Source organism: Mixophyes fleayi, chromosome 8 (assembly GCF_038048845.1).
Source record: "Mixophyes fleayi isolate aMixFle1 chromosome 8, aMixFle1.hap1, whole genome shotgun sequence".
Lineage (NCBI taxonomy): Eukaryota > Metazoa > Chordata > Amphibia > Anura > Limnodynastidae > Mixophyes > Mixophyes fleayi.
Window position 1 is genome coordinate 13,608,198 of NC_134409.1, and position 22,043 is coordinate 13,630,240.

At 39.1% G+C, this 22,043-nt stretch overlaps 1 protein-coding gene across 2 annotated transcripts in view; it reads left to right on the forward strand.

Annotated features, from left to right (window-relative positions):
- MSH4 (mutS homolog 4) overlaps window positions 1-22,043 on the forward strand; it is a 40,717-nt gene that overhangs the window by 13,147 nt on the left and 5,527 nt on the right. Inside the window, exons 6-15 of one of the 2 annotated variants that reach the window (XM_075181931.1) lie at window positions 1,721-1,894; window positions 2,608-2,780; window positions 4,168-4,235; window positions 6,267-6,341; window positions 6,565-6,629; window positions 12,366-12,535; window positions 15,025-15,155; window positions 16,306-16,409; window positions 18,164-18,288; window positions 18,941-19,141. In XM_075181931.1, coding sequence (XP_075038032.1) covers window positions 1,721-1,894; window positions 2,608-2,780; window positions 4,168-4,235; window positions 6,267-6,341; window positions 6,565-6,629; window positions 12,366-12,535; window positions 15,025-15,155; window positions 16,306-16,409; window positions 18,164-18,288; window positions 18,941-19,141 — 1,286 coding nt within the window. The remainder of the gene's footprint in view (window positions 1-1,720; window positions 1,895-2,607; window positions 2,781-4,167; window positions 4,236-6,266; window positions 6,342-6,564; window positions 6,630-12,365; window positions 12,536-15,024; window positions 15,156-16,305; window positions 16,410-18,163; window positions 18,289-18,940; window positions 19,142-22,043) is intronic. The other variant, XM_075181932.1, reaches the window with a different exon arrangement.

The following is a 22,043-nucleotide window of genomic DNA, read 5'->3' on the forward strand; positions in this document are numbered from 1 at the left end:
ATATATGTAATATATCCTATAAATTAAACCCTTATTTGTTAGGTCAAGTAGTGATGTCACTCCTGTAAAATATGACATATTTGCTTTAGTAGTGATGTCACCAGTGTCACATGACTCATTGTGAAATGATTCCGAGATATAATGTATAACTGTCAGTGAAAGTTAAATACATCTGGATATGAGGATCATCTTACACAAGCAAGTGCTTTGTTTAATTTGTTAGCTGTAAAAAAAGCATGTTACAGTCAGGGCCGGATTAAGGGAATGGAGGCCCCTGGGCTAAGGGGGCCTCCATTCCCCCGTGTGGCCCCCCCCCCCCGCACTTTCAAGGGCCCCCTGAATGTCCGAGGCCCCTGGGCTGTAGCCCAGTTAGCCCTATGGTTAATCCGGCCCTGGTTACAGTGTGTACAGCAATAAATAAGAGTATTCAGGCCGTTATATACCATTCATATAAACAGTGTTTTATCTGAACTGCAGCTCTCGGTCACAGGAGCCTGAGACCTGTATAACAAACAAGTAAAAAGAAAGAAAAAAAGAGAGCTCTGATATCAGATAAATTCTAATTTATTAATTTAAAAAATCCAACAATAAAAATCACTGTACAGAATATTAAGAGTTATTTGCCTCATTAGCCAGAATGCATAGAGATCACAATACACCACAATGGTCAGCTATCCATCAACAGCACAGATTGCATTTATACAATAATCTCTTGAATTATGAATTGTAAAAAAAAGAGAAAGTTCACAACCCTCTCAATAGGGGGGATCAGACAGATGTCACCAAAAATACGTATATATAAATTCCCACTCTCTTCTTTACTGATCCATGTAGGAATATAAGCTGTGTAAAGAACCCTTGATTGTATAGGAACAAATCACAGCACATATGCAACAATATTGCAGAGAATATGGGACAGAGAACTGATACTGAAAAAGAAATTAAATGTCCAGATATCGATAAAGCATAGTTCATTTATTGCAATAGAGTCGGCCATCAGTATAGATAGCATGGCTCCTGAGACAGAGAGGTAGTAGATATACCATGTGTTCATGTGCCGTATAAGGAACAAACAAAACCAGTTAACACAGTTGAAGAAAAGAGAGTTTGCAATGCTAAAAACAGACGTCTCTCTCTTAGAGAGTTACGATACACAAACACAGCAGAATAGTAGATTACACATCTACAGCATACTTATTTTTAAGACAGTTAACCCTTAATCTGCCTCCTCATTACATCTCAGTATCATCTTGTAATCTGTATGGAGGTATTTGAGTAAAAAATAACTTGTCCTCCTTGATATCCACTGAGGTATCTGAAGAGGTAACGAGGAAACAGTCCCAACACACAATTCAATGAGTATATGTGACCTCCAATAATCTGCCAACAGTGCTGCCTTACGCGTTTCTTCACCCACCTAGACGGTTACATTAGAGGCAATGTGTAACAGCACTCAGCTAGCAACCTGGTTCTTTTATATAGCTGTAGAAATCCTCTGTCCCTTTTAATATCGTTATATGTTTTATAGTAGGTGGCACATCGTTCCCATTGTAGAAAAATCATTTTTATTATATGAACCCTTTAAGCGATACTATTAGCACTAAACATGAGCAAAGTAGAAAAAGAAACGGCTTTATTTCTAGTGTTGCAATAAACTAATGAACTTGAGTGTGTAAAACTGTGAGACATATGTGAGTATAATTCTAGTTTTGATTTTTAGGTACTACTGTCTGGCTGCGTTGGCTGCATTACTGAAATATGTTGAATTTATTCAGAATTCAGTTTATGCTCCAAAATCGCTCAAGATCCGTTTTCAGGGAAGTGAACAAACCGCAATGATCGACTCCGCTTCTGCTCAGAACCTGGAGCTCCTGGTGAATAACAGAGACTCCAGGTGTGGACACGGGTTATAAAAACACATTTCCATGAATAGAAGCGAATATAGAATTCAAATCCCATGTGGGCCCAGTAGCGCGATTATCTTATAATCCCACACACATAGCAATCACCAGCCGACCGACTGAGATACGTCCAACAAGATCGCCACGCAAGTGGCCAACCTTAATTTTATTTGTATCTTTTTATGTCAGGGTAATACAATGTATTTCAAATGAACTGACTGACCATTTGCACAGCATATACAATGATTGGCACAAAACTTAAATATATTTGAATTTGGCTCATTTGTAGAGAATTAGATCGAACAGGATGGAAAACCAACCTGATCAGTGAGCCCCACCCATGGGTGCATGGTGAGGTCACAGGGTAACACAGAAGTGTTAGGAAGGAGTGTGTTCTAATTTCCTTTGGAATCCGATTGACTTATCACAATCTGATTGTTTCTGTTCAAACTGTTAATCCATATGTGGTCAAATTGCTTTCAGATCCAATTGTATTAACAAATTAAAGATACTGTTTTTATTTCTCATAGTAAAATGTTTACCTAATATGTTTTATTGTAATAAAAGAATATAATACTATATGTACCCACTCACAAGCACCCCTCTTCTTCCACATGTTACCACTAAGCAAAACTCACAGCCCACATCACTGCGTGGTAACAGCTAAATAGTGATCAATATATTTTTTGTTTCTGTCTTGTTCAAGAAATAATCACACTCTTTTCGGGGTCCTGAACTATACTAAAACTCCAGGTGGAAGCCGCAGACTCCGATCCAATATCTTGGAACCCCTCATTGATCTGGAAACCATTAACACAAGACTGGATTGTGTCCAAGAAATGCTGGAAGACGAGGAACTTTTTTTCAGTCTCCGGTCAGGTAAATAGTTTCTGCCTACAAAACGTATTCGCGGTACCGTTGGTAAAAAAACCATCTGCAGCAGTCACAGGCCACAAGCTGTATCTCTATGTGACATAATTCTGCTCTGGTTACTTACTCATTGGCTATTTTAGCAAAAACACATCTGAGAAGACTTTTATAGTCAGAGAACTTTAACTGAATAAAATTGTGTGTCCAATGCTAGATCTATGCTCCCAATCCCAGAGAGTATCCTCTCCTGCTCATCTTAAGCAGCAAGATATTACAAGCATATAGGTGGAAATTGCACAAAGTCCTAGATATTGGGAAAGGATGACGTAGAATCAGGGAGGATGAAAGAGAAGAAGATTACAGAGAGCTTTCTGCAGCTGTAACAGGAGAAAGGTCTAGGAAAGGTTTGAAAGATAGTGTTTGAGACTTGCTATAGCTTTCCATGCTGCAGTTTCTGATATACAATATAACTATTCCTAGCTTTGATAAGGACTTAGTTTCTCTAAATTCATTATTAAAAGACATGTTTGCTACTGGATGAATTTAGATTTACTGCACATCTATGACAACAGCATTTTTCAGAAGCAGGAAATGACCATTAAAAACGTTACAGTCTTGTGGAGGTAGGTTATATGCACTATTTACTATTCAAAACTTTACACCTAGGGCGACTAAATGTGACATTGAATGGCGGCATGATAGCTCGTTGAGAAACTTGACCTCTGTATACATACACATGACTACTGTTGTGTTAGTCTGGATGTGTTTTCAGAATTACACGTATTATGTTTAACAAACCTTTACTGTGAAATTCCGAGGACAGAAATAATCCCTCAGGCTGCTTTTTACCTCATACCTTAGTGACTCATCAGTCATGTATATCAAAGGCGTTAATATATTGCTCACCTGTAGTGAAGTCATGTGTTAGATATTTAGTTCCACTCTACAATTAAAGTGCACCCAATGATTACACACAATGGAGGCAGTTCCTGGGCTGGAGCATTATTTAGCTTGTCAGTACACCTGGAACTAGTGACATCTCTCGTGTCATCACTGTGCGTTTCACGCCGCTGCGATGCCACTCTTTCCTAGTGAATTGATTGGCTGTATCTTGGCGGATTAGCCCACGCTGAGCTCCCTTCTTTTTTTTTATCTCCTTAACACCGTATTTTAATAAACCACCAATATCTATTGAATAACTGTTACTATTTAAGGTTACAGTGACAGGTGGAAGAGCTGAATTCGCAGCAATTTCAGTTGGGAGTAGATCTTCTTATAGTTCGCACTTTGGGGTTATTTCTGAGCCATCTTGAAGCATTTTTTTAAGATAATGTATAAGATCTCAAAAGAGATTGGGAATAACTGGTTTAATGAGACATGTGGCTCTTTTTTCTAGTTCTCTCTAAGTTTTTGGATACAGAACAGCTTCTTTCTAACCTTATCCAGATTCCAAAGCAGGACACGGTAGGTACAAAAAGTACTGAAACATTCCTGGCTTAGAATATAAATACTTCTTGTTACTTTATCTCATTAGGCATTTTGCTAGGTGAGAGCTTGAGAGGTTTCACATCTGTGGCCGCTCTGATTCTATAGTACTGTCACGTGTTTCAGAGAATCATCTTAGTCTTCTAGAACTTCCATTGGTAACATTTGGAATAGAGATTTCCTAAACTTCCTCTTGAAGGGTACTCTACAGAGGCTTCATTAATGTTACCAAAAAACGAGCTATATAGCAAATATGTTACATATGGCCTTGTGAATGAGATCAGACAGCTTTCCACACTGGAACAACCTATCTCGTTTTATTTGCTGTTTAAATATAGCTGGAGATATTACTGTGGGAATGCTGTGGCACATCCACAGGTGCAATGGCCCTAATTTTGTATATATTTTAGGTTATAGTCCAGCCTTGGAGGACGTCTATGTTGCTCACGACTGGCTGAACGATGCAGCCAACCGTTAGCATTTAGAAGAACATTTCACACGTTCTTTCATGGTGTGGAATCTTTTATATATATATTTGTGAATGATAATGTATGCCTTCTTCATATTGAAGGAACATATAGTATATATGGGGTTTAATGGCCCTTTAATGGATAAATCTGCCTGAGAGACCTCATTAGATTGTAATTGAGTGAAACCGATGAGGAAAGATAGCTAGGGAATTCTTAAAGTAACCAAGTAAAGTAAACAGATATAGGTTATTTGGGTCTAATGCAAAAGTAACTATTTATTTTGAACCATCTGATAATTGTTTATCTAGAGACAATATTGTATTATGAGAAGTGACCTGTCTTTATTATTTCCTGCTCATTTTATATAACAGGAAAACAATCCCGTGTCAGTTTCTCTGGTAACTCTCTCTCTCTGTTTATCTCAAGTTGTGTTACCTGTTGGATCAGACACCTGGGGGAACAGTTGTCTCCTCTGTTTCATTTCCTTTCACGTTTTATTGTTTACAGATTACTAGTCTGTAATTTATATCAGCAGGAAACTGACCATCATAACCTAGACATATACAGGTGGCTGCCAAAATAAAAGCTTTCACTGACATAACTGGGGACATGTGTAGAAAGGTTGCACAGAAAATCTGTGCAGAATAAGAGCAGCTGAAAATGAGTGGCAAAAGTACCCTACATTTATAAAAGTGCACTGAGAGTTTTTATTAATGTCCCCCAATAGCATTACTTGTCCTACGCCAAGTCTGAGCAGTTATAGGACAGATGCCAGTTTATTTGTCAAATTATATCTCTCATTTCTTAAATGCTTATTAATGTATCTTAATATTCTACTGAGCCACCCTAGCAACTAAATCTCTCTGAGGTTCTACAAAGATTATGCTTGATGACTCTGTGCCTGCGTGCACCCTTCATTGATATTTTCAGTCAATTAACCCAAAGCTGCTTGTCGGTTTACCCTTACATGTGAAACCAGTTCACGGACATCACAGCCGAGGAACAGGTGCTTTTGCAAGCTGTGATTTGTCGCCAATTATGTCTAAAACTGGTATAAAAATATCTGCATGTAGCACCTTAAAGGGGGGTTGTTAAATATACACCTCATGGTTATTCTTGGCCACCAGCGGAGGTCAGGTCTTGGTGCTTCTATTGGCGGAAGCAGTGGACAGTGAGACCAACAACAGACAAGGCAGACAGCGGAGCGCTCTTTTGCTCTTTCACAAAATAAGATTTCTTGATTTGCAGAACAGGGTTTTTAGTGTACATAAAAAAAACATTGCTAATATTAAGGAAGGACTCCATTCAAATGTCTGAACCTTGGGTTACCCATGCACCATATAGTTTTTATAGAAACTAATTCCTGCTTCTTTGGGAAACAGTCATTTATCTAGGATTTGACACCCTTGAATTGTGCTTATTGTATAGCAATTTATAGATACACAAATGGTTTGTATTTTTTCCTAACAATTATGTTTTCATATTCTATTGCAAATTAAATATTATCGCTCTAATGGAATTTTATTCATTTATTGAACAGGAGAAAGCTGCAGATACAAAGATAATGTATCTGATCTCACTCAAGCATACACTTGAACTTGTGGAGCCTTTAAAGGTAATTTGTTGCAAAAGAGTGTGGGAAGATGGTGTAACTAATTTATTTAGGGCATTATACCACAGTTATAAAAGTACTTGTGTAGGAATTGTACATGGTCGACCTCTGACAGTAAATTTAAAGGTCATATGAGCTGAAAAATGTAAACATTTATACTTGAAGGTAAATTAACTACTTAAATATACAGTAACACAATATTTTCATATGGTCTCATGTGCCTCAGGCGGTCCTGAAAAACTGCAAGACCCCCCTTCTCCAAGCCTATTATTCTTCAATAGAGGATAACAGGTAAGTGTTGTATGTGTGTGTTCAATAAAACGCAGCTACAATAAAATTAAGAATATACTTTTTATCCTCAAAGAGAGAAACATACACATTCATGTCAATTTTGTTGTCTTCTTTTAATGCTGAATAAATTTTGGTACATGTATAAAACACGTTGGTCGCAAAATGGGCGTAATGTATGCTACATAAATCTGCTCAGACAAATAGTATATTGATGCTCATACAAGTTTGAGGACCTGCAGCATATACGCTAGGTTTAGGCCAGGCTTACACACACTCACATACGCATACATACAACCAGGTCATAAGCACATGGAAAGTTTGTTAACATTTGTTTTGATAGCGAAAAACCCATTCGGTATTAGGCTTGATATAGTACAACAAATATAATATTCCTTCTCCAGTACAAATGAAAGTAGCAAAAAGTTATATTTAAAAGACGCCCACAAAGGCCTATAATGTATGCACAAGAGCCACGCAGAAAGCACCTATCAGCTTCAGAGATGAATTTGCAATCAACCAATCAGAAATTGCTAGCTAGTGCCGCCGCCCATCATTAGCGTGTACTTGCACCTGCCTTAGAGCAGACGCAAAAGACAGGGTGCTGAAAGTTGTATTTCCATCTCTGTGCCGGTCGGCCCCAGCTGCGTTTCCGTGAACACCCCCTTATTGTGCTTGGCCTACATTAGAGCACCCCCTCAGAGGAGGCGCAATTGTGAGATGCGCACAACTCTGCACATACTCTATTTGTGGGTATGCACAGTTCAGCCAGCGTATGTCCACATCAGGCCCTTTGTGACAATCATTAACTCTTTCAGGACCAGAGAGCGTTTACGGCTCTATCATCCAACCCATTTTCATGGTACCGCCTTGCGTCGGTTTCTCCAAGAATTACAGCTTAATTTGTTATTCTAACCGAGTGCATTTTATCAACAACAATTCTGTTCACTAGGGCTTTGTTTTGGTAATGTATTGAAATACGTAGGATTTTATTTTGTGTCTGTTAGTTGGTGAAAAAAAATACACTTTTCCATAATTTCTCCCATAACCACTTTTTCATATTCAGAGCAATTCTGTAAAATATCCTGAATGTATTCATCTAGTTCTCCTATATAAATATAGAGATAACAAATACGTGTGCTTTTAATCAAGGTCTTAGGGAGAAAGACATGGATATATATATATTTTTTTTTATTCCAATATTGTATTTCCTAACTTTTCATCAGTGGAGAATATATTTTTATCAAGATTGGATCCAATGCGATTGTAGTTACCATCCATGTCAGCCTAGATCTAATTGTAATGCCTGGGAAAGATTCAGCTATCTCACGTCAGCTACCTAGAGGAAATCCCTTCACTGGGATTTCTATTGAAACTACAATATTGTACAGTATTGTAACAACAGGGTCAAGAACAGAATAAAACATATGTCTGCCCTTTTATTCTACCCAACATCAATAATTGACTGTGATGTTTAAAAACGTCTGTCTGTGGTTTAGCATTGGCAGGGGTTAAGTACAAGTTGAAACACTTAGAGCTAGATTTACTAAACTGCAGGTTTGAAAAAGTGGAGATGTTGCCTATAGTAACCAATCAGATTCTAGCTGTCATTTATTTAGTACATTCTACAAAATGACAGCTTGAATCTGATTGGTTGCTATAGGCAGCATCTCCACTTTTGTAAACCCGCAGTTTAGTAAATATACCCCACAAGCTTTGGTGTCATGTGGCATCCACAGCCTTATGATATATTGTGAAGGTGGAAGGAGGGGAGGATTAATCAAAGTCACAACTGCTCCCTTAAAACCTTTACTGCATAGTCAGTGAAGAGTCTGAAGCTTAGAAAGTGGTTGGATGTTTGAGGCAACAGTCTAAAACATACTGTGAAATAAACCTCAAAGTACTTGCAGGAAGGTAAGGTGAAGGTTTTGGAATAACTGTCCAAACGACTTGAATATTATTGAAAATATGTGGGAATATATCAGACAAGCATTACATGCAGCAAGGCCTGAGACTATCTCTGACCTAGGAGTGTTCAGCAAGGGAATAATGCCAAATGCAAGATAGCAGACAGCCGGCTACAGGAAATGTACATAAGCTGCTCTTTCTGCCAAGGAAGGTGTTACAGAGTAATGAATGAAGAGGTGGACAATCAAAGAACTGCAAATAAATAGCAATTATGCTTTAAAATATGCATTTATTATATGATATATGTGTATAATATGTATTTAAATAGTGTACTGTAGAGGCCACGTCAACATCTATATATTTAGGATTACAAAACAAAACAATCCAGACACATATGATTTGCATTGCACATGCTAAACATGTTGCAAAGCAATTTTATATCAGGAATGAGTAGAACAGGGATTCTTTAAAACATTCACTGTATTAAAAATATTGAGGGAGAGATTAATTGGTTTAACATTTAGTTGATGAGAGACATAACTGAAGATTACAAGAAGCACTAAGAAATGTGTTGACAAGAATTTCCTATACATATAGCAAAAGTTATACCTGCAAAGACTGTAATTTTCTAAGACTGCAGAGCTGTCAGGTTTGACAGCAGCACTGTAAGTAATAAGAGTTACATTCAAAACACCGATGCTTTCCAAGCATTGCCTGATTGATCGCATTGCGGTGTCGCACAATCCAATCAGTGTTATTGACTCAAAAGTGCTGCGAGGTGTTGAGCCCACTGAGACTCAACGTTCTCCTGCAGCAGTTACTGAATCCTTGGTAGGGAGCATTTCACAACCTGCTTGTTGGATGTTATACAATATTTTTATGTCCTTGGCCAGATTGCCAAGACTGGGGGCGATAATCAATCTAAAAGATCGGTGCAAGAGTTGCAAAGATTCAAAATGTTGTGAGAAAGAAGAAGAGTCTTGGAAGTTCATATGCTGTATGTTTGTAATATATGTAATGTATAAAAATAGCATTCAGGTATTAGCTTCGACAACCGCTATAAAAAAAAGGAAAGGAGGGAGACTTTTATACTCATTTTTTGCATAAAATATACATTTCCATACGGCGCCTGCGAGGGAAAAATGCGAAAGTCTCTATGCAGCCTCCGTGTCACGACCTGCATCCTGCAGCTCCTGTCTGCAGGTACTTTGTTGGACCTTTGTATATATTTGTATCCTGCCTGTAGTACCACTGTCCACCAAAGGAGCCACTGCGGCACTTAGACTGCTCTTATCTGCCTCGTTATTGCTAGAAGCTTAAACACCTTCTTCTGGCCTATATAAGCTGCCTGTCTGTCCCAGTAACCTTTGCCAGATCATCTGTTGCATTTACCTGTGTTGCTGTGCCTGGTCCCTGGCTCCTGTTCTCTGAGTTTCCAGCACATCTATCCGCAGATCATCTCTGTCACTGTCTACTCCACTATCCTGTGGTAACGCTCTGCATATTATTGCTACCTGTTCTCTGAATCTTCAGTGCCTTGCTCCGCAGACCGTCGCACCTTGTGTGCCATCTCCACTACTTTGTGGTAAAGTCCTGCGGACCATCGCATCCTGCATCTGTTATCCACTGTGTTCCTTAGTTATTTCTGCCATACCCTACCGTGCTGCAAACTGAAACCTGTGTAACCGGTGTTAATAAAAACCCACTTCATTTCACTACGCTCTCTCTGTGGTTTTTTACTGGGAACACTGACACTCAGAAGCATCTTAAAGTTACAATTGTGTACGCTTAGAGAGGTGGAATGGGGGGAGGAAGGAGCGGGAAAGAGTCTCCAAAAAGCACAGATTTTCTGTATTGACTTGTATAACTACATCGGTAGAATGCCCATGTTTCCACCCTTCATTGGATGGCACCACAGGAAGCTGTGAAAATCAAATGATAACATACAGCCAAATAATATAGACATAAAAATAGGTTTCTAAAATGTGCAAATGTATGATGTTAGTGTATCGGTGAAGAAAATACCCAGACATAAATATAGTGTAGCAGAATCCTGCACTGAAATTATCTGATCACTGTACTGAACTACTCTCTGTAAGTATAAAAGATGGTGATATTAATTGGAGAGCTAGGGATATATCAGTAACATAATTTACTTGTCAGTCTGCTTAGAAGAGATGTCAATGTGCACAACCTCTCATATATATTCACAGACCTCAGTGGGTTTAAAATCAGCAATTAACACCTCCGATCAACCCATCAGATAGTGAAAACTTTTGTCGCTCCCACAGATGCCGTCATGTTGTTCCAAAATTCCATGTGATTAAGTCTAAAACGAACTTGCCTACACTTCCGGAATTTCCGGGAGGCTCCAAAATTTCGGGGAGTGCTCTTGGACTCCCGGAAGAGTAGGCAAACCTCCCGTACCCTGTAAAATGCCAAAATTTACTGCATTGAATGTCGGGGGTGGGGCTTAATTGTATCCGTGACAGGATTGACCGCCCATGCCACCCTGTCTGTTGTTGCTGGGAACCGGCCGGTCTTACTTTGCCACCGTCCCCTTTCATTATTCTGAATATGCCACTACTGTCTCAGTGGGAGGGGCCTGCTGCCACCACTGAGCTCCTTTATGGCACTCAGAACCATGTTACTTCTGGGTAACTGACGCTGCTAGCGTTGCTCGTTGCTGGTGTACCTTGGCTGGTACTCCAGACCTCTTAGTATATATCAGGGTTGCTGTGGATGGATCCCCCCTGGCCTATCACACTGACCAGGGCTGCATGGGTAGCAGGCAGAGCGGTGGTACTGGAGAGCTGAGTCCAACCTCAGAATTAGCCGGAGAACGAATTCGATTTAGGGTCTAATCTGCAGGTCACAGGATTACAGCAATATTGAAGAAGTTATCAAGCAGGTCTTTGAAGCAGAGTGTCCGGAACATCAGATTATACATTTCAGTGTACAAGACAGTGCTTTTATACAGATTTGGACACAGGCTATTTTTAGAATCAGGCTGTAACCTGTTTACCAAAACATAGATTTACATGAATTGCAAAGCTAACAATATTTACACATATCTGTGAAATTCTAGAAACGCTGTGATGTCCTGCATCTTTGTTTTAGACGCAGGAAATCTAGCAGCACATTTTAAATTAAACCTTCCTGTCTCCCAAGTGAAACCTCACACATCAAAAAGACCCAATTAACATATGGGCCTTTCCTCAGACAGTTCAGAATACACATTCCCAAAGTCAGGAACAACAAAGCATTTCCTTGCACCAAGATATGCAAAAAGGCCTTCAAAACAAAGACATATTGTATCAGATATACATCAGAGATAAGTTTTTTGCTTTTAAAAGGTTAAAACAGAAAAACCAAATTTTCTACCCTGGTCTCGGAGATTACGATTTCCTATCTCACAATATACACAATATCAAAAATAAGTGCATTGGCAATTTATATCAATAAGCGCCCTGCGCTATTTCCTTTAAATAAATTTATACCAAAAGTTATTTATCAGTGATCCAGTCACAGTGTCATTAAGCCCCGCCCCCGCTATTCAATACCTTGTGGTTCTGTATTTTATAATAGGGGCGGGCCTATAGTGACATAACGACATCGTCACGCCCCCTCCTACCCTCTGTCACATGATCTGTTTCATTAAAGTCTCTCCATAAATACTTGGAAACAATTATGATTTTGCTTTGCCCCAGAGTTTTGCTTATTTCCTTGTCTTGAGTTATTATTATTCTGGATGTACAACTTGGTACTGGGTAATAATAACTAATAAGTGGATGACTACAACTTAATCTGCATGTGATTGTTTATTGTTAGGTTTGATATCATACTCGAGAAAATTAAAACAGTTATCAATGATGACACCAGATACACCAGAGGATGCCTCAACATGAGAACGCAGAAATGTTATGCAGTTAAGCCAAACATTAACGAATTCCTCGATATTGCCCGAAGGACGTACGCAGAAATCGTAGATGACATTGCTGGTATTTGCTCATAGTTAGATAATCAATTAGCCATTTTTATTTCATTATTTGTTTGGTTTCTCATTATATGTTTGGGTTTTATATTGTAATATTACATTAATATGGTTTGACACGTTTCTTTGCGAATTTCAGGATTTCCATGAGAACAAAATAATAGGCTGTTATATTCAGGCACATTTCTCTATTAAGTAATTGCCTGATAAACTATTGTATTTTTATTGGGCCGTGTGTCATTGCTTATGTGTGTTAGATACAAACTGCTACAGAGTGTATCTAAAGTTTACCTGATTTTCAAATTTGTTATTCTGTGTATTTTCAAAAGCTGCATTTGGCCCATCCACTCTGCCTTGTCATTCGTCTGATATTATGAGATTGAAATACCGGCATGCACGGTGGCGTAGTGGTTAGCACTTCTGCCTTACAGCACTGGGGTCATGAGTTCAATTCCAGACCATGGCCTTATCTGTGAGGAGTTTGTATGTTCTCTCCGTGTTTGCGTGGGTTTCCTCCGGGTGCTCCGGTTTCCTCCCACACTCCAAAAACATACTGGTAGGCTAATTGACTGCTAACAAATTGACCCTAGTCTGTGTCTGTCTGTGTGAGTGTGTTAGGGAATCTAGACTGTAAGCTCCAATGGGGCAGGGACTGATGTGAATGAGTTCTCTGTACAGCGCTGCGGAAATAGTGGCGCTATATAAATAAATGGTGATGATGATGATGAGCAGCGTTCCGCGCTTAGATTGTCAGGTTAATGGTGCTGTGGCGAGGAGTGGTGGTGGCAGCGCTATGTCCGGCTTTTGAAAATACAGAGTAAAGATATTTTCTAAATGTGCAAAAATGTGGTATTGTATGACCTCAAGCACCTGTTTCAACACATACGCCTGTCTTTAGGGGAATCGCATAGATCTAGGCTTGGACTAGGTGCTGTTTGCAGAGGATGAAAAAATATGCCAGGAGCCAGGTGGTTTTTAGTCTTCCTAGATAAACGTGGGCACTCACTGTGCCTGCATGCAAAAATTAGATTTTGTTTTGCAGGGAAGATGTATAAATCAAATTGAAGGGTTGGAGAGGACACAATTACAAGTGTATATTCTATGTTTAAACAACTTGTGTGTGGTTCTGCATATATTCAAATCCAAACGTTTATTGATACGTTACAATTTGAATAGAGGTGTAAATACCTTCTGTATGAACAGTGCACACTTTCCTTAAGCGTAGACATACATGCAGGCGTAAGTAAGTTATAGGAGCATGTTGTGTGAGCCAGGTAAATAGATTTATTTGTGCAGATAGAAATGTATTGTATTTTTGCGGCTTCTGAAATGGGCTTTTGTGTATCCAACAAACTAAAGCTGCTTTGTAAGGGATTTGTTCATTAGAAAATGTTCTTTTTACCTTACATAAAATATATAAGTCTCAACCTGTTTCACGCTAAAGGAGGGATCAATGTTCATTATCATCACAGATGTGGTCATATCAAATAGATCCAGTAATTTGGGCTGAATTGGGCACAGTTAGTGTGTTTGGAAAATGACCACTCTGTCAAATCTCGGTTATCATCTGAGCACATTTTCAGACCAGTCCTGAAGGATATATGATAGAGATCAGGATCCTGAACAGTGAACAGTGGCGGATCCAGGAAGGGGGGGGGGCGCGATCGTACCTGTAGCAGGGGCTTGCTGCCGACAGCTGCACACTATGTGCAGCTCCGTTCGGCAGAGACAGGCAGGGAGACTGTGCTTCCCGACTGCTCTGATTGTGTATAGAGCAGCCGGGCAGCACACTCTCCCTGCCTGTCTCTGCCGAACGGAGCTGCACATCGGCAGCAAGAGTATTCAAAGAAGGTGCAGGGACTAAATCGCCCCCCCCCCCCCTAAATCGCCCCGGGTAAAAAAAAATCGTAGATCCGCCACCGATCCTGAGTCATTAAGGAAAGTAAGGCAAAAAAAGGAGTAAATGTTCTCCTGGAAAAACCATGTTACACTGCAAAGGGGTGCAAATTACTTTATTATTGTGCACATAAGTTTAATACTGGCTGCTTTTTCATGTAGCACACAAACACTTGATAGCTTTATTTTTACGCTGAAATTTAAAGATAATCTAGGACATGCTCTACCCCAACTATAAATCTGTCCCCACAGTTTAAATTTACCTCCTCCTCCAATGCTACATGGTTTTTGCCCAGGTGCAAAGTTGCTCCTTTTTTATGCTTTGCTCTCCTTAGTGACTCAGGCCCCATATGTTAATCAGGATCTGCTTCATTTTCAGCTCATGCGAGCTGCAGTTGTTGCCACTTATGTCTAAAGTAACCTCTTTGGTCATTATCTTCGTGCAATCCACACTTTCCATCCCCCAGCAATCCAGCGTCACATCATGCACTTTTTGTTTTAAAATAATCTTTGGAAACCATTTATGATGGACAGTTGCACTGGTCAGGTACTGACATGAAGTGTTTACTGAACTAGCTGTAAGGTTTTATTCATATACAGGAATGATATCACAGCTGTCTGACAAGTACAACTTACCACTAAAGACCAGTTTCAGCACCAGTCGGGGATTCTTCATCCAGATGAACATGGATGGAAATATTCAGCATCCTCTCCCTGCAGAATTTGTCAAGGTATACGGTGTTCTTCTTTACCTGTAATATAGAACTAGTCATGTTCTTCATCCTGTTGTATTAGAATAATCTTTACCTACTGAAAAGCATCTGTAACTTAATGTATCATACCAAACTTAACTAATCTGTGGCTCTCCGGCTGTTGTGGAACTACAAGTTGGAGAGTTTGAATTTGGATGCTGGAATTTGTAGTTCCACAATAGCTGGAGAGCATCACGTTGTGTTGATTAAAGCTTCAGCAATGTGGCTGCCAATCTGTTATTCCTGTACATGCCCACTAGATGGTGATATTGAACGTGTTCATCTTTTAGGCACATAACATTTAGCTCAAGCCTTCAACTTACTGATACAATAACTAAGAGTCACATTATCAGCTGCGAGGCTGCCAGACTTCCCAGCTAGATGGATAAATGCATGCATGTAAGGACAATGTCCATGACTGATGGTTACATGATCATAAGCAAAGAATGAACGCTTAGTATGGTTGGTTATATTGTCCTAGTCCAGTGTTGGCTAACCTGTGACACTCCAGGTGTTGTGAAACTACAAGCCCCAGCATGCTTTGCCAATATATAGCAGCTTATTGCTGGAAGGGTATTCTGGGACTTGTAGTTTCACAACACCTGGAGTGTCACCGGTTAGCCAACACTGTCCTAGTCTATATTCCATTCCAAACACCTTGAAACATAATCTTGTTGTTTTAGTGGATGAGACTTGTTTATTGAGTACTTATGTGCAGACAGATGATGCGATTCTCCCACATCGTATACCTAGAAATGCACAATTCAAACGTACATGGTATTACTATTACAATTACATTATTAAATAACAGTAATAATAATATATAATTTATCCACAAGTAAGACAAGACATTTGCAGTGATAAAACATATGAATACACTGAAGAGCAATGTCTTTTTTGCTGAAAAAGAAATACTTTTTACTATTACCGGGTGTCATACATGCAATGCCAGGAGAAGCACTTATTTATAAATTATTTCAGAGGTTTGCAAACTGTGTCTTTCCAGGTGACCTAGAACTACAAGTCTCAGCATGGCTGGCAAGGCATCCTGAGACTTGTAGTTCATCAACAGTTTGGGCAGACCTCTGAGCTATATTATAATAAGTTGCTGTTTCGCTTCTTTTTCCAGGTGACAAGAGTAAAAAACACTTCTAGTTTTACATCAATGGACCTGATTAAAATGAATGAAAGATGTCAAGAATCTCTGAGAGAAATCTACCACATGTCCTATCTGTAAGATTACTTGTCTCTTCTGTTACAATGTAATATTCAGGTGTTCACTTTTAGTTTCACTTGTTTTATTGACCAAAGCTCTACGGTAGTTTTGTATTTTCATATTTGATGTATTTTCATATATTATATGGAAAGTGTTTGTATAATAAAATCATGTATTACTTTATTATATTAAAGATCTTGTAATCATGTTTTAGTGTAACCCTACAGCTCTCCCTTCTTTACAAATATAATGCAAAGATCTGTGTCTTTGTTATAATTAAAGTGCATTTTAGCACCTATTGTTTAATACCTATTGTATTGTCTACACACAGTGGAGGCAGCCGTATTATGATCAAAACCAATATTTATGATAATGCAGCCTATTAAGTAATTTAATGGCATTAACTCATTAAAGTAAGGTACAGATTTATCAAACCTTCTAAAAAAGAGGAAACTTGGAGGTGTTGCCCATAGCAATCAATCAGATTCTAGCTTTCATTTATCTGGTACATTTTACAAAATGACAGCTAGAATCTAATTTGTTGCTACGGGCAACATCTCCACTTTTTCTTTTTAGAGGGTTTGATAAATCTGTCCCTTAGTCATGAATTGCGTCTGTGATGCGACTGCTTCCTTGTGAATTTATAGGCTGAATTTTCATGAAAAGGGATGCAGCCCAGAAAATGCCAGACTGTATAAAATACCTTAGTGATGTCGCTGATTTCTAGTGAATTCATAGGCTACATTCTTGTGAATAATGTTTTATGGGGTGTGGGAAAAAATGAGCAGATATTTCAGTAAAAATATACGCGCAAAGTCACTCCGGAATGCCCGCGAAACACTTCTCACTGAATTGAAATCCCCCCTGTAATTAATTTCCTGATGCAAACAGGACAAACATAAATAACTTGTTTTTTGGGATTTAAGTGAGATAAAATTAAATATTAACTGTTACTTAACTGTAATGATCTCTCCTCCTTCAATGGTCCTTGCTCACTCTACTATGAATTTCCCATTCACAGAGGAGTATATTTGACAACTCCAAACAAGACCCATCTTAGCAGAAAAGACGATCTCCTACTCAAGACCTATCAGAGAGCCTCCAAGATGTGTTACTTTTATATTATCTCCCTAAATCCCACTGAAAACTAACATATTTAGTTATTGCTGTGACTAGTTTAGTAGAATGCTTTCTCAGAAGATTCCAAAGTCTGGAGTCATTTCATTGTATTTCTGGCTTTTGCACTAGTGCAGGTCTGGCCACTTACTGGCAAAGCATGCTGGGACTTGTAGTTTCACAACATCTGGAGACCCACAGGTTGGCCAGACCTGCACTAGAGTAAGGGGCTGTGAAAACACATCAGGCACAACAAAATCTGTCTGCAAAATGCACAGGATGTAGGAGCTACTATCAGATACCAAGGGCAGAACGCAGCATTATATAGCTTCTGCGTTTCACAGGCAGTAAGGGATCGTCATCAGAGTTTATTTATATGGAGCCACATATTCCAGAACTGCACACCTGTAAAGTGTGAAATACATAATCTGCTTTACATAGTGATCCCTGTTATAACCTCTATCAGTGCTGTGACAAGAGCAGCATTAACTCAGTGATTGAAGATCTCCTTGTGGGATCGTAAAAACTCTTTATGTTGTATTTATTGAAAAAAATAAATAAACACCTATAACTTCTGGAAGACTTTGAAACCGGAATGAGACTAGGTAAACTCTGCAGGATTTTTTGTTTTATGATGTCTTAATGTATCTTTCAGAATAGTGTGTAAGCTTCTGGGCGAGATCTATGAACACATCCACTGTCTCTACAAGTTATCAGACGCTGTCTCAATGCTGGACATGCTGCTCTCCTTTGCCAATGTTTGCACTCTGTATGACTATGGTAAGAACTAGCTGCCATCGTGGGGTTAATGCTGTTGGAGCTTCCGCACTTACATTTAGCTTTGTTAGAGCAATAAGTCTATGGATCATGATCTGCCAACACTATAATGTGTAGTCTTATGTTGTAAAAAGGACATTAACATCAATGTAATGTTCAATTGTATAGTAAAACAATACACATAATATTATTATAATTATCTTTTATTTATAAGGCGCGTTATAAATAAAAGGCTTCCACAGCACCATACATAGGGAGTTAGAACGTACAACAAACTTACAAAATGACATAATAAATACATACAGATAAGAACAATGGGTACAGACAGGCAGAATGATTAATGCACCATAATTACAATCACTTCATACTATTGATTATCGTATCCTACCTGATGTTTAGAAACATAATATTTTTTATATTTAATACGCTTTTATTTTAGCTTTGTGCTAGATTTTACTGTTAATTACCCCATAATTAGAGCTGATATTGGTTGTCGTCATTCAGTTTCACAGTTGCTTTTAGAGTTTGTGCAGCTTTAAAAAGGAATAATGGTTTTTAAAATGTTTTCTCTTTTTCCTGTGGATTCTCTTTTTAGTAATAGTTTTTTTGCTAGCTTTTCTTTTTCTTGCTTATATGTTTTTATATTTTCTGCCAGTTCGTCCAGAATTCACGGATACGTTGGCGCTAAAGCAGGGCTGGCATCCGATCCTAGAGAACATAGCACTGGGGAAACCAGTTTCCAACGACACTTTTATAAGTGAAGGAAGTAACTTCATCATACTCACTGGGCCGAATATGAGTGGAAAATCTACGTATTTAAAGCAGATTGCCCTCTGCCAGATAATGGCACAGATAGGTAATTAATAGAAAGAGAAAGTGCATCCATCGGGGGAGGGACTAATATAGATTAGAAGGCAGCCTATTACTTCCCTAGGAATCAGTGACACCTTATGTAGGTAACTATTCTGTGGGCTTAACCGTAACTATGAAGACATCATAAGCAGCCGTTTGACCACTGACTAATAGCTGTGGAAGGTGTGTTGTGCTTAACATGAAAATTATTCTTTTTTGTTTATTTATCCCTTATTTATAAATATTTCAGGTATAATATTTAGCTTTCTAATGCAAATACCATTGATGTACATTAACACAGCAATCCCCCCTTGTCATTATTATCATTATTATTACTATTACACCACACTGCTGATTCTTCATTCACTTTTACGTCTTTTTCCAACATATTATAAATACTTTTTGCTGCCAGGAAATGGGGTCTAAACTTGGAGCTATTTGGGGGGGGGGGGCATAACCGTAAACACTTAGCTTATCAGCTATTCATATGTATGTAGCCTCATGAGCGTCCTAGGGAATGCGGAACCTGCTGAGAGCAGGAATGTGTCTTAATAAGCAGATTGTTGCATTGTTAGAACAGTCTCTACAAAGATTGCAGTGTTAATAATAACCTAGGACACAAACTGGTGTCCTAGGTGATCGGCAGTCTGTATAAGGGTCATAACACAATTCAATGTTGCTATAGTTTTGTGGAAAAAAAATGTATCGCAGTTCTTTCTGTTTCTTCCAAATCTCAGCATTTTGTCTAATGCCATATCCTTGCAAAAGATTATGACGAATGCCAAACTTTATGCAACTCCTAATAAATACTCTGCTACCTAACAAGAGAACCGGAATCAAACTCATGAGTCCATCGTTGTGGGGCAGCAATTCTAACTTCTGTGGCAGCGTGTAGGGTCTTTCAGAGTGTGTAACTGCACCAAGCTGTGACTAAGCAGCTGCCTCTGTACACAGGGGTATCATCATCATCAACATTTATTTATATAGCGCCAGCAGATTCCGTAGCGCTTTACAATTTTACAATTGGGAACAAACACAGTAATAAAACAATACTAGGTAATACATGGAAGGGCAGCCAGTGCTACTCGTTGATCTGGAACATGGGGCATTGATCTGATCTATACCAATCACACTGCAACAGACGAGAGCCTCACCTCACTGCTCTGCTCTGTTGATAACATTTAGGGGCATATTCAATTAGCTTTTGGATTCGCGGTAACGCGCGTTGCCGCGAAAAGTGCGCGTTCTTGCGGGTATTACGGTACCGCATTAACGCGGATTTTCGTTCGCAACCCTATGGGCTGCGAACGAAAATCCACGTTATTGCGGTACCGTGTATTACGTTTCGCGGCTGTTCCGACGCATTACCGCGAATCCAAAAGCTAATTGAATATGCCCCTTAGACACTATATACTGACTGGCTATACATATGCCTAGCCCCTCTAACTCAAACCTCCTGCACTAAGGCAAACCGGAGTGGTCCGCCTTTAAATACTCTGTGCTGCTCTTTACAGTCTTATGCTGCGATTGGCTACAGGTTGTTCTAGATCCATCCACCTTACCTCATGTACACTGGTGTGAACGCCGTTATGAAAAAGGAATATAAAAGTTGCTGTGACACAAATGAAAGCTGCGTACCACAGCTGAAATGCAATGAAAGGATACAACAATTGCAGTGCTGAAAAAGTGTTTCAACATTGCCCTGATGTCTTATAAAGGTTTTTAAAAAAAATTAACAAGTACAGTACAAAGGGAAAATAAGCCTTGTGTTTCCCCTCTGCCATAACTATAGGTGTTAAGGGGTCCTCAGTGGAGCTGACATTTACATCATCATCATCATTTATTTATTTATATAGCGCCACTAATTACACGACATGGAAGTGCAAAGCAACTTAAATTATTTTTCAACGTAAAAATATAAATAAATATCTTCAAAACACTAGAAAATCTTGGTGTTAGTGTGTAAATCAGGGTCTATTTTGTAAAGTAGCAACAATTATTAAATAGGTGCATAGGAAGGAGGAAGTAGAAAAGTGCTGTAACCCATGGTAACCAGATAGCACCTTTGTTGCTGCGAACAAGTTTCATGAATGTCTGCATGCCAGTAACAAGTGTAAATTGAGTATCAACATACACAAAAATAATCCTTTAAGTGTATATATCAGGGGCAAACGCAGGATTTGTAGAGGGGGGTTTCCACACCACACCGCCAGTGGGCGTGACCAACATGCATGGGGCCGCGGCTATAATTTTAGACAGTACTTGGCTGCTCTCCAACTCTTACTATCCCCATAATATACATGGGCAATGCTGCGTGCACTACTCTTAGGTGCACACAGCTCTCTCTTTTCAAGCAGAGCCGTGTGAAGCGGGGGGCAGGGTCCAGCCACCTCAATTTTACAGTGCCCCAGGCTTGGAGGGGGGTTTCCAGGCACCAGAAACCCCCCCTCGGTTGCCTATGTGTGTGTATATATATATATATATATATATATATATAATGTGCTATCAATCGTTTTAAAAGATAAAGGCAACCTATGTCTCTCCCACAGGTATGAAACTCAAAACTCCAAAATGTCCTTTTAGCCTGCTGAGACTTGTAGTTCTACAGCAGCTAGGGAGCCACGGGATGCCTATCTCTGCATTTAGAGATTCTGAGTTTAATCAGCTGATGTAACAAATCGCTCCAATCCTTCACTTTATACTGAAACACAAAATTATCAACAGCAAAAAGTTCTGTGAAAATGTCTGGTGCTAATAATCTAAAAAAAAAGTATAAAATGTGATATAACCGGGTTATGTGGTTTGTATGCTGGGAATGGTCTGTGTCCCGACTAATGATAGTCACAGAGGGAGCAGATCTAGATGCTTTATTTATATAACAACAACATGTTATACAGCTTTTTACC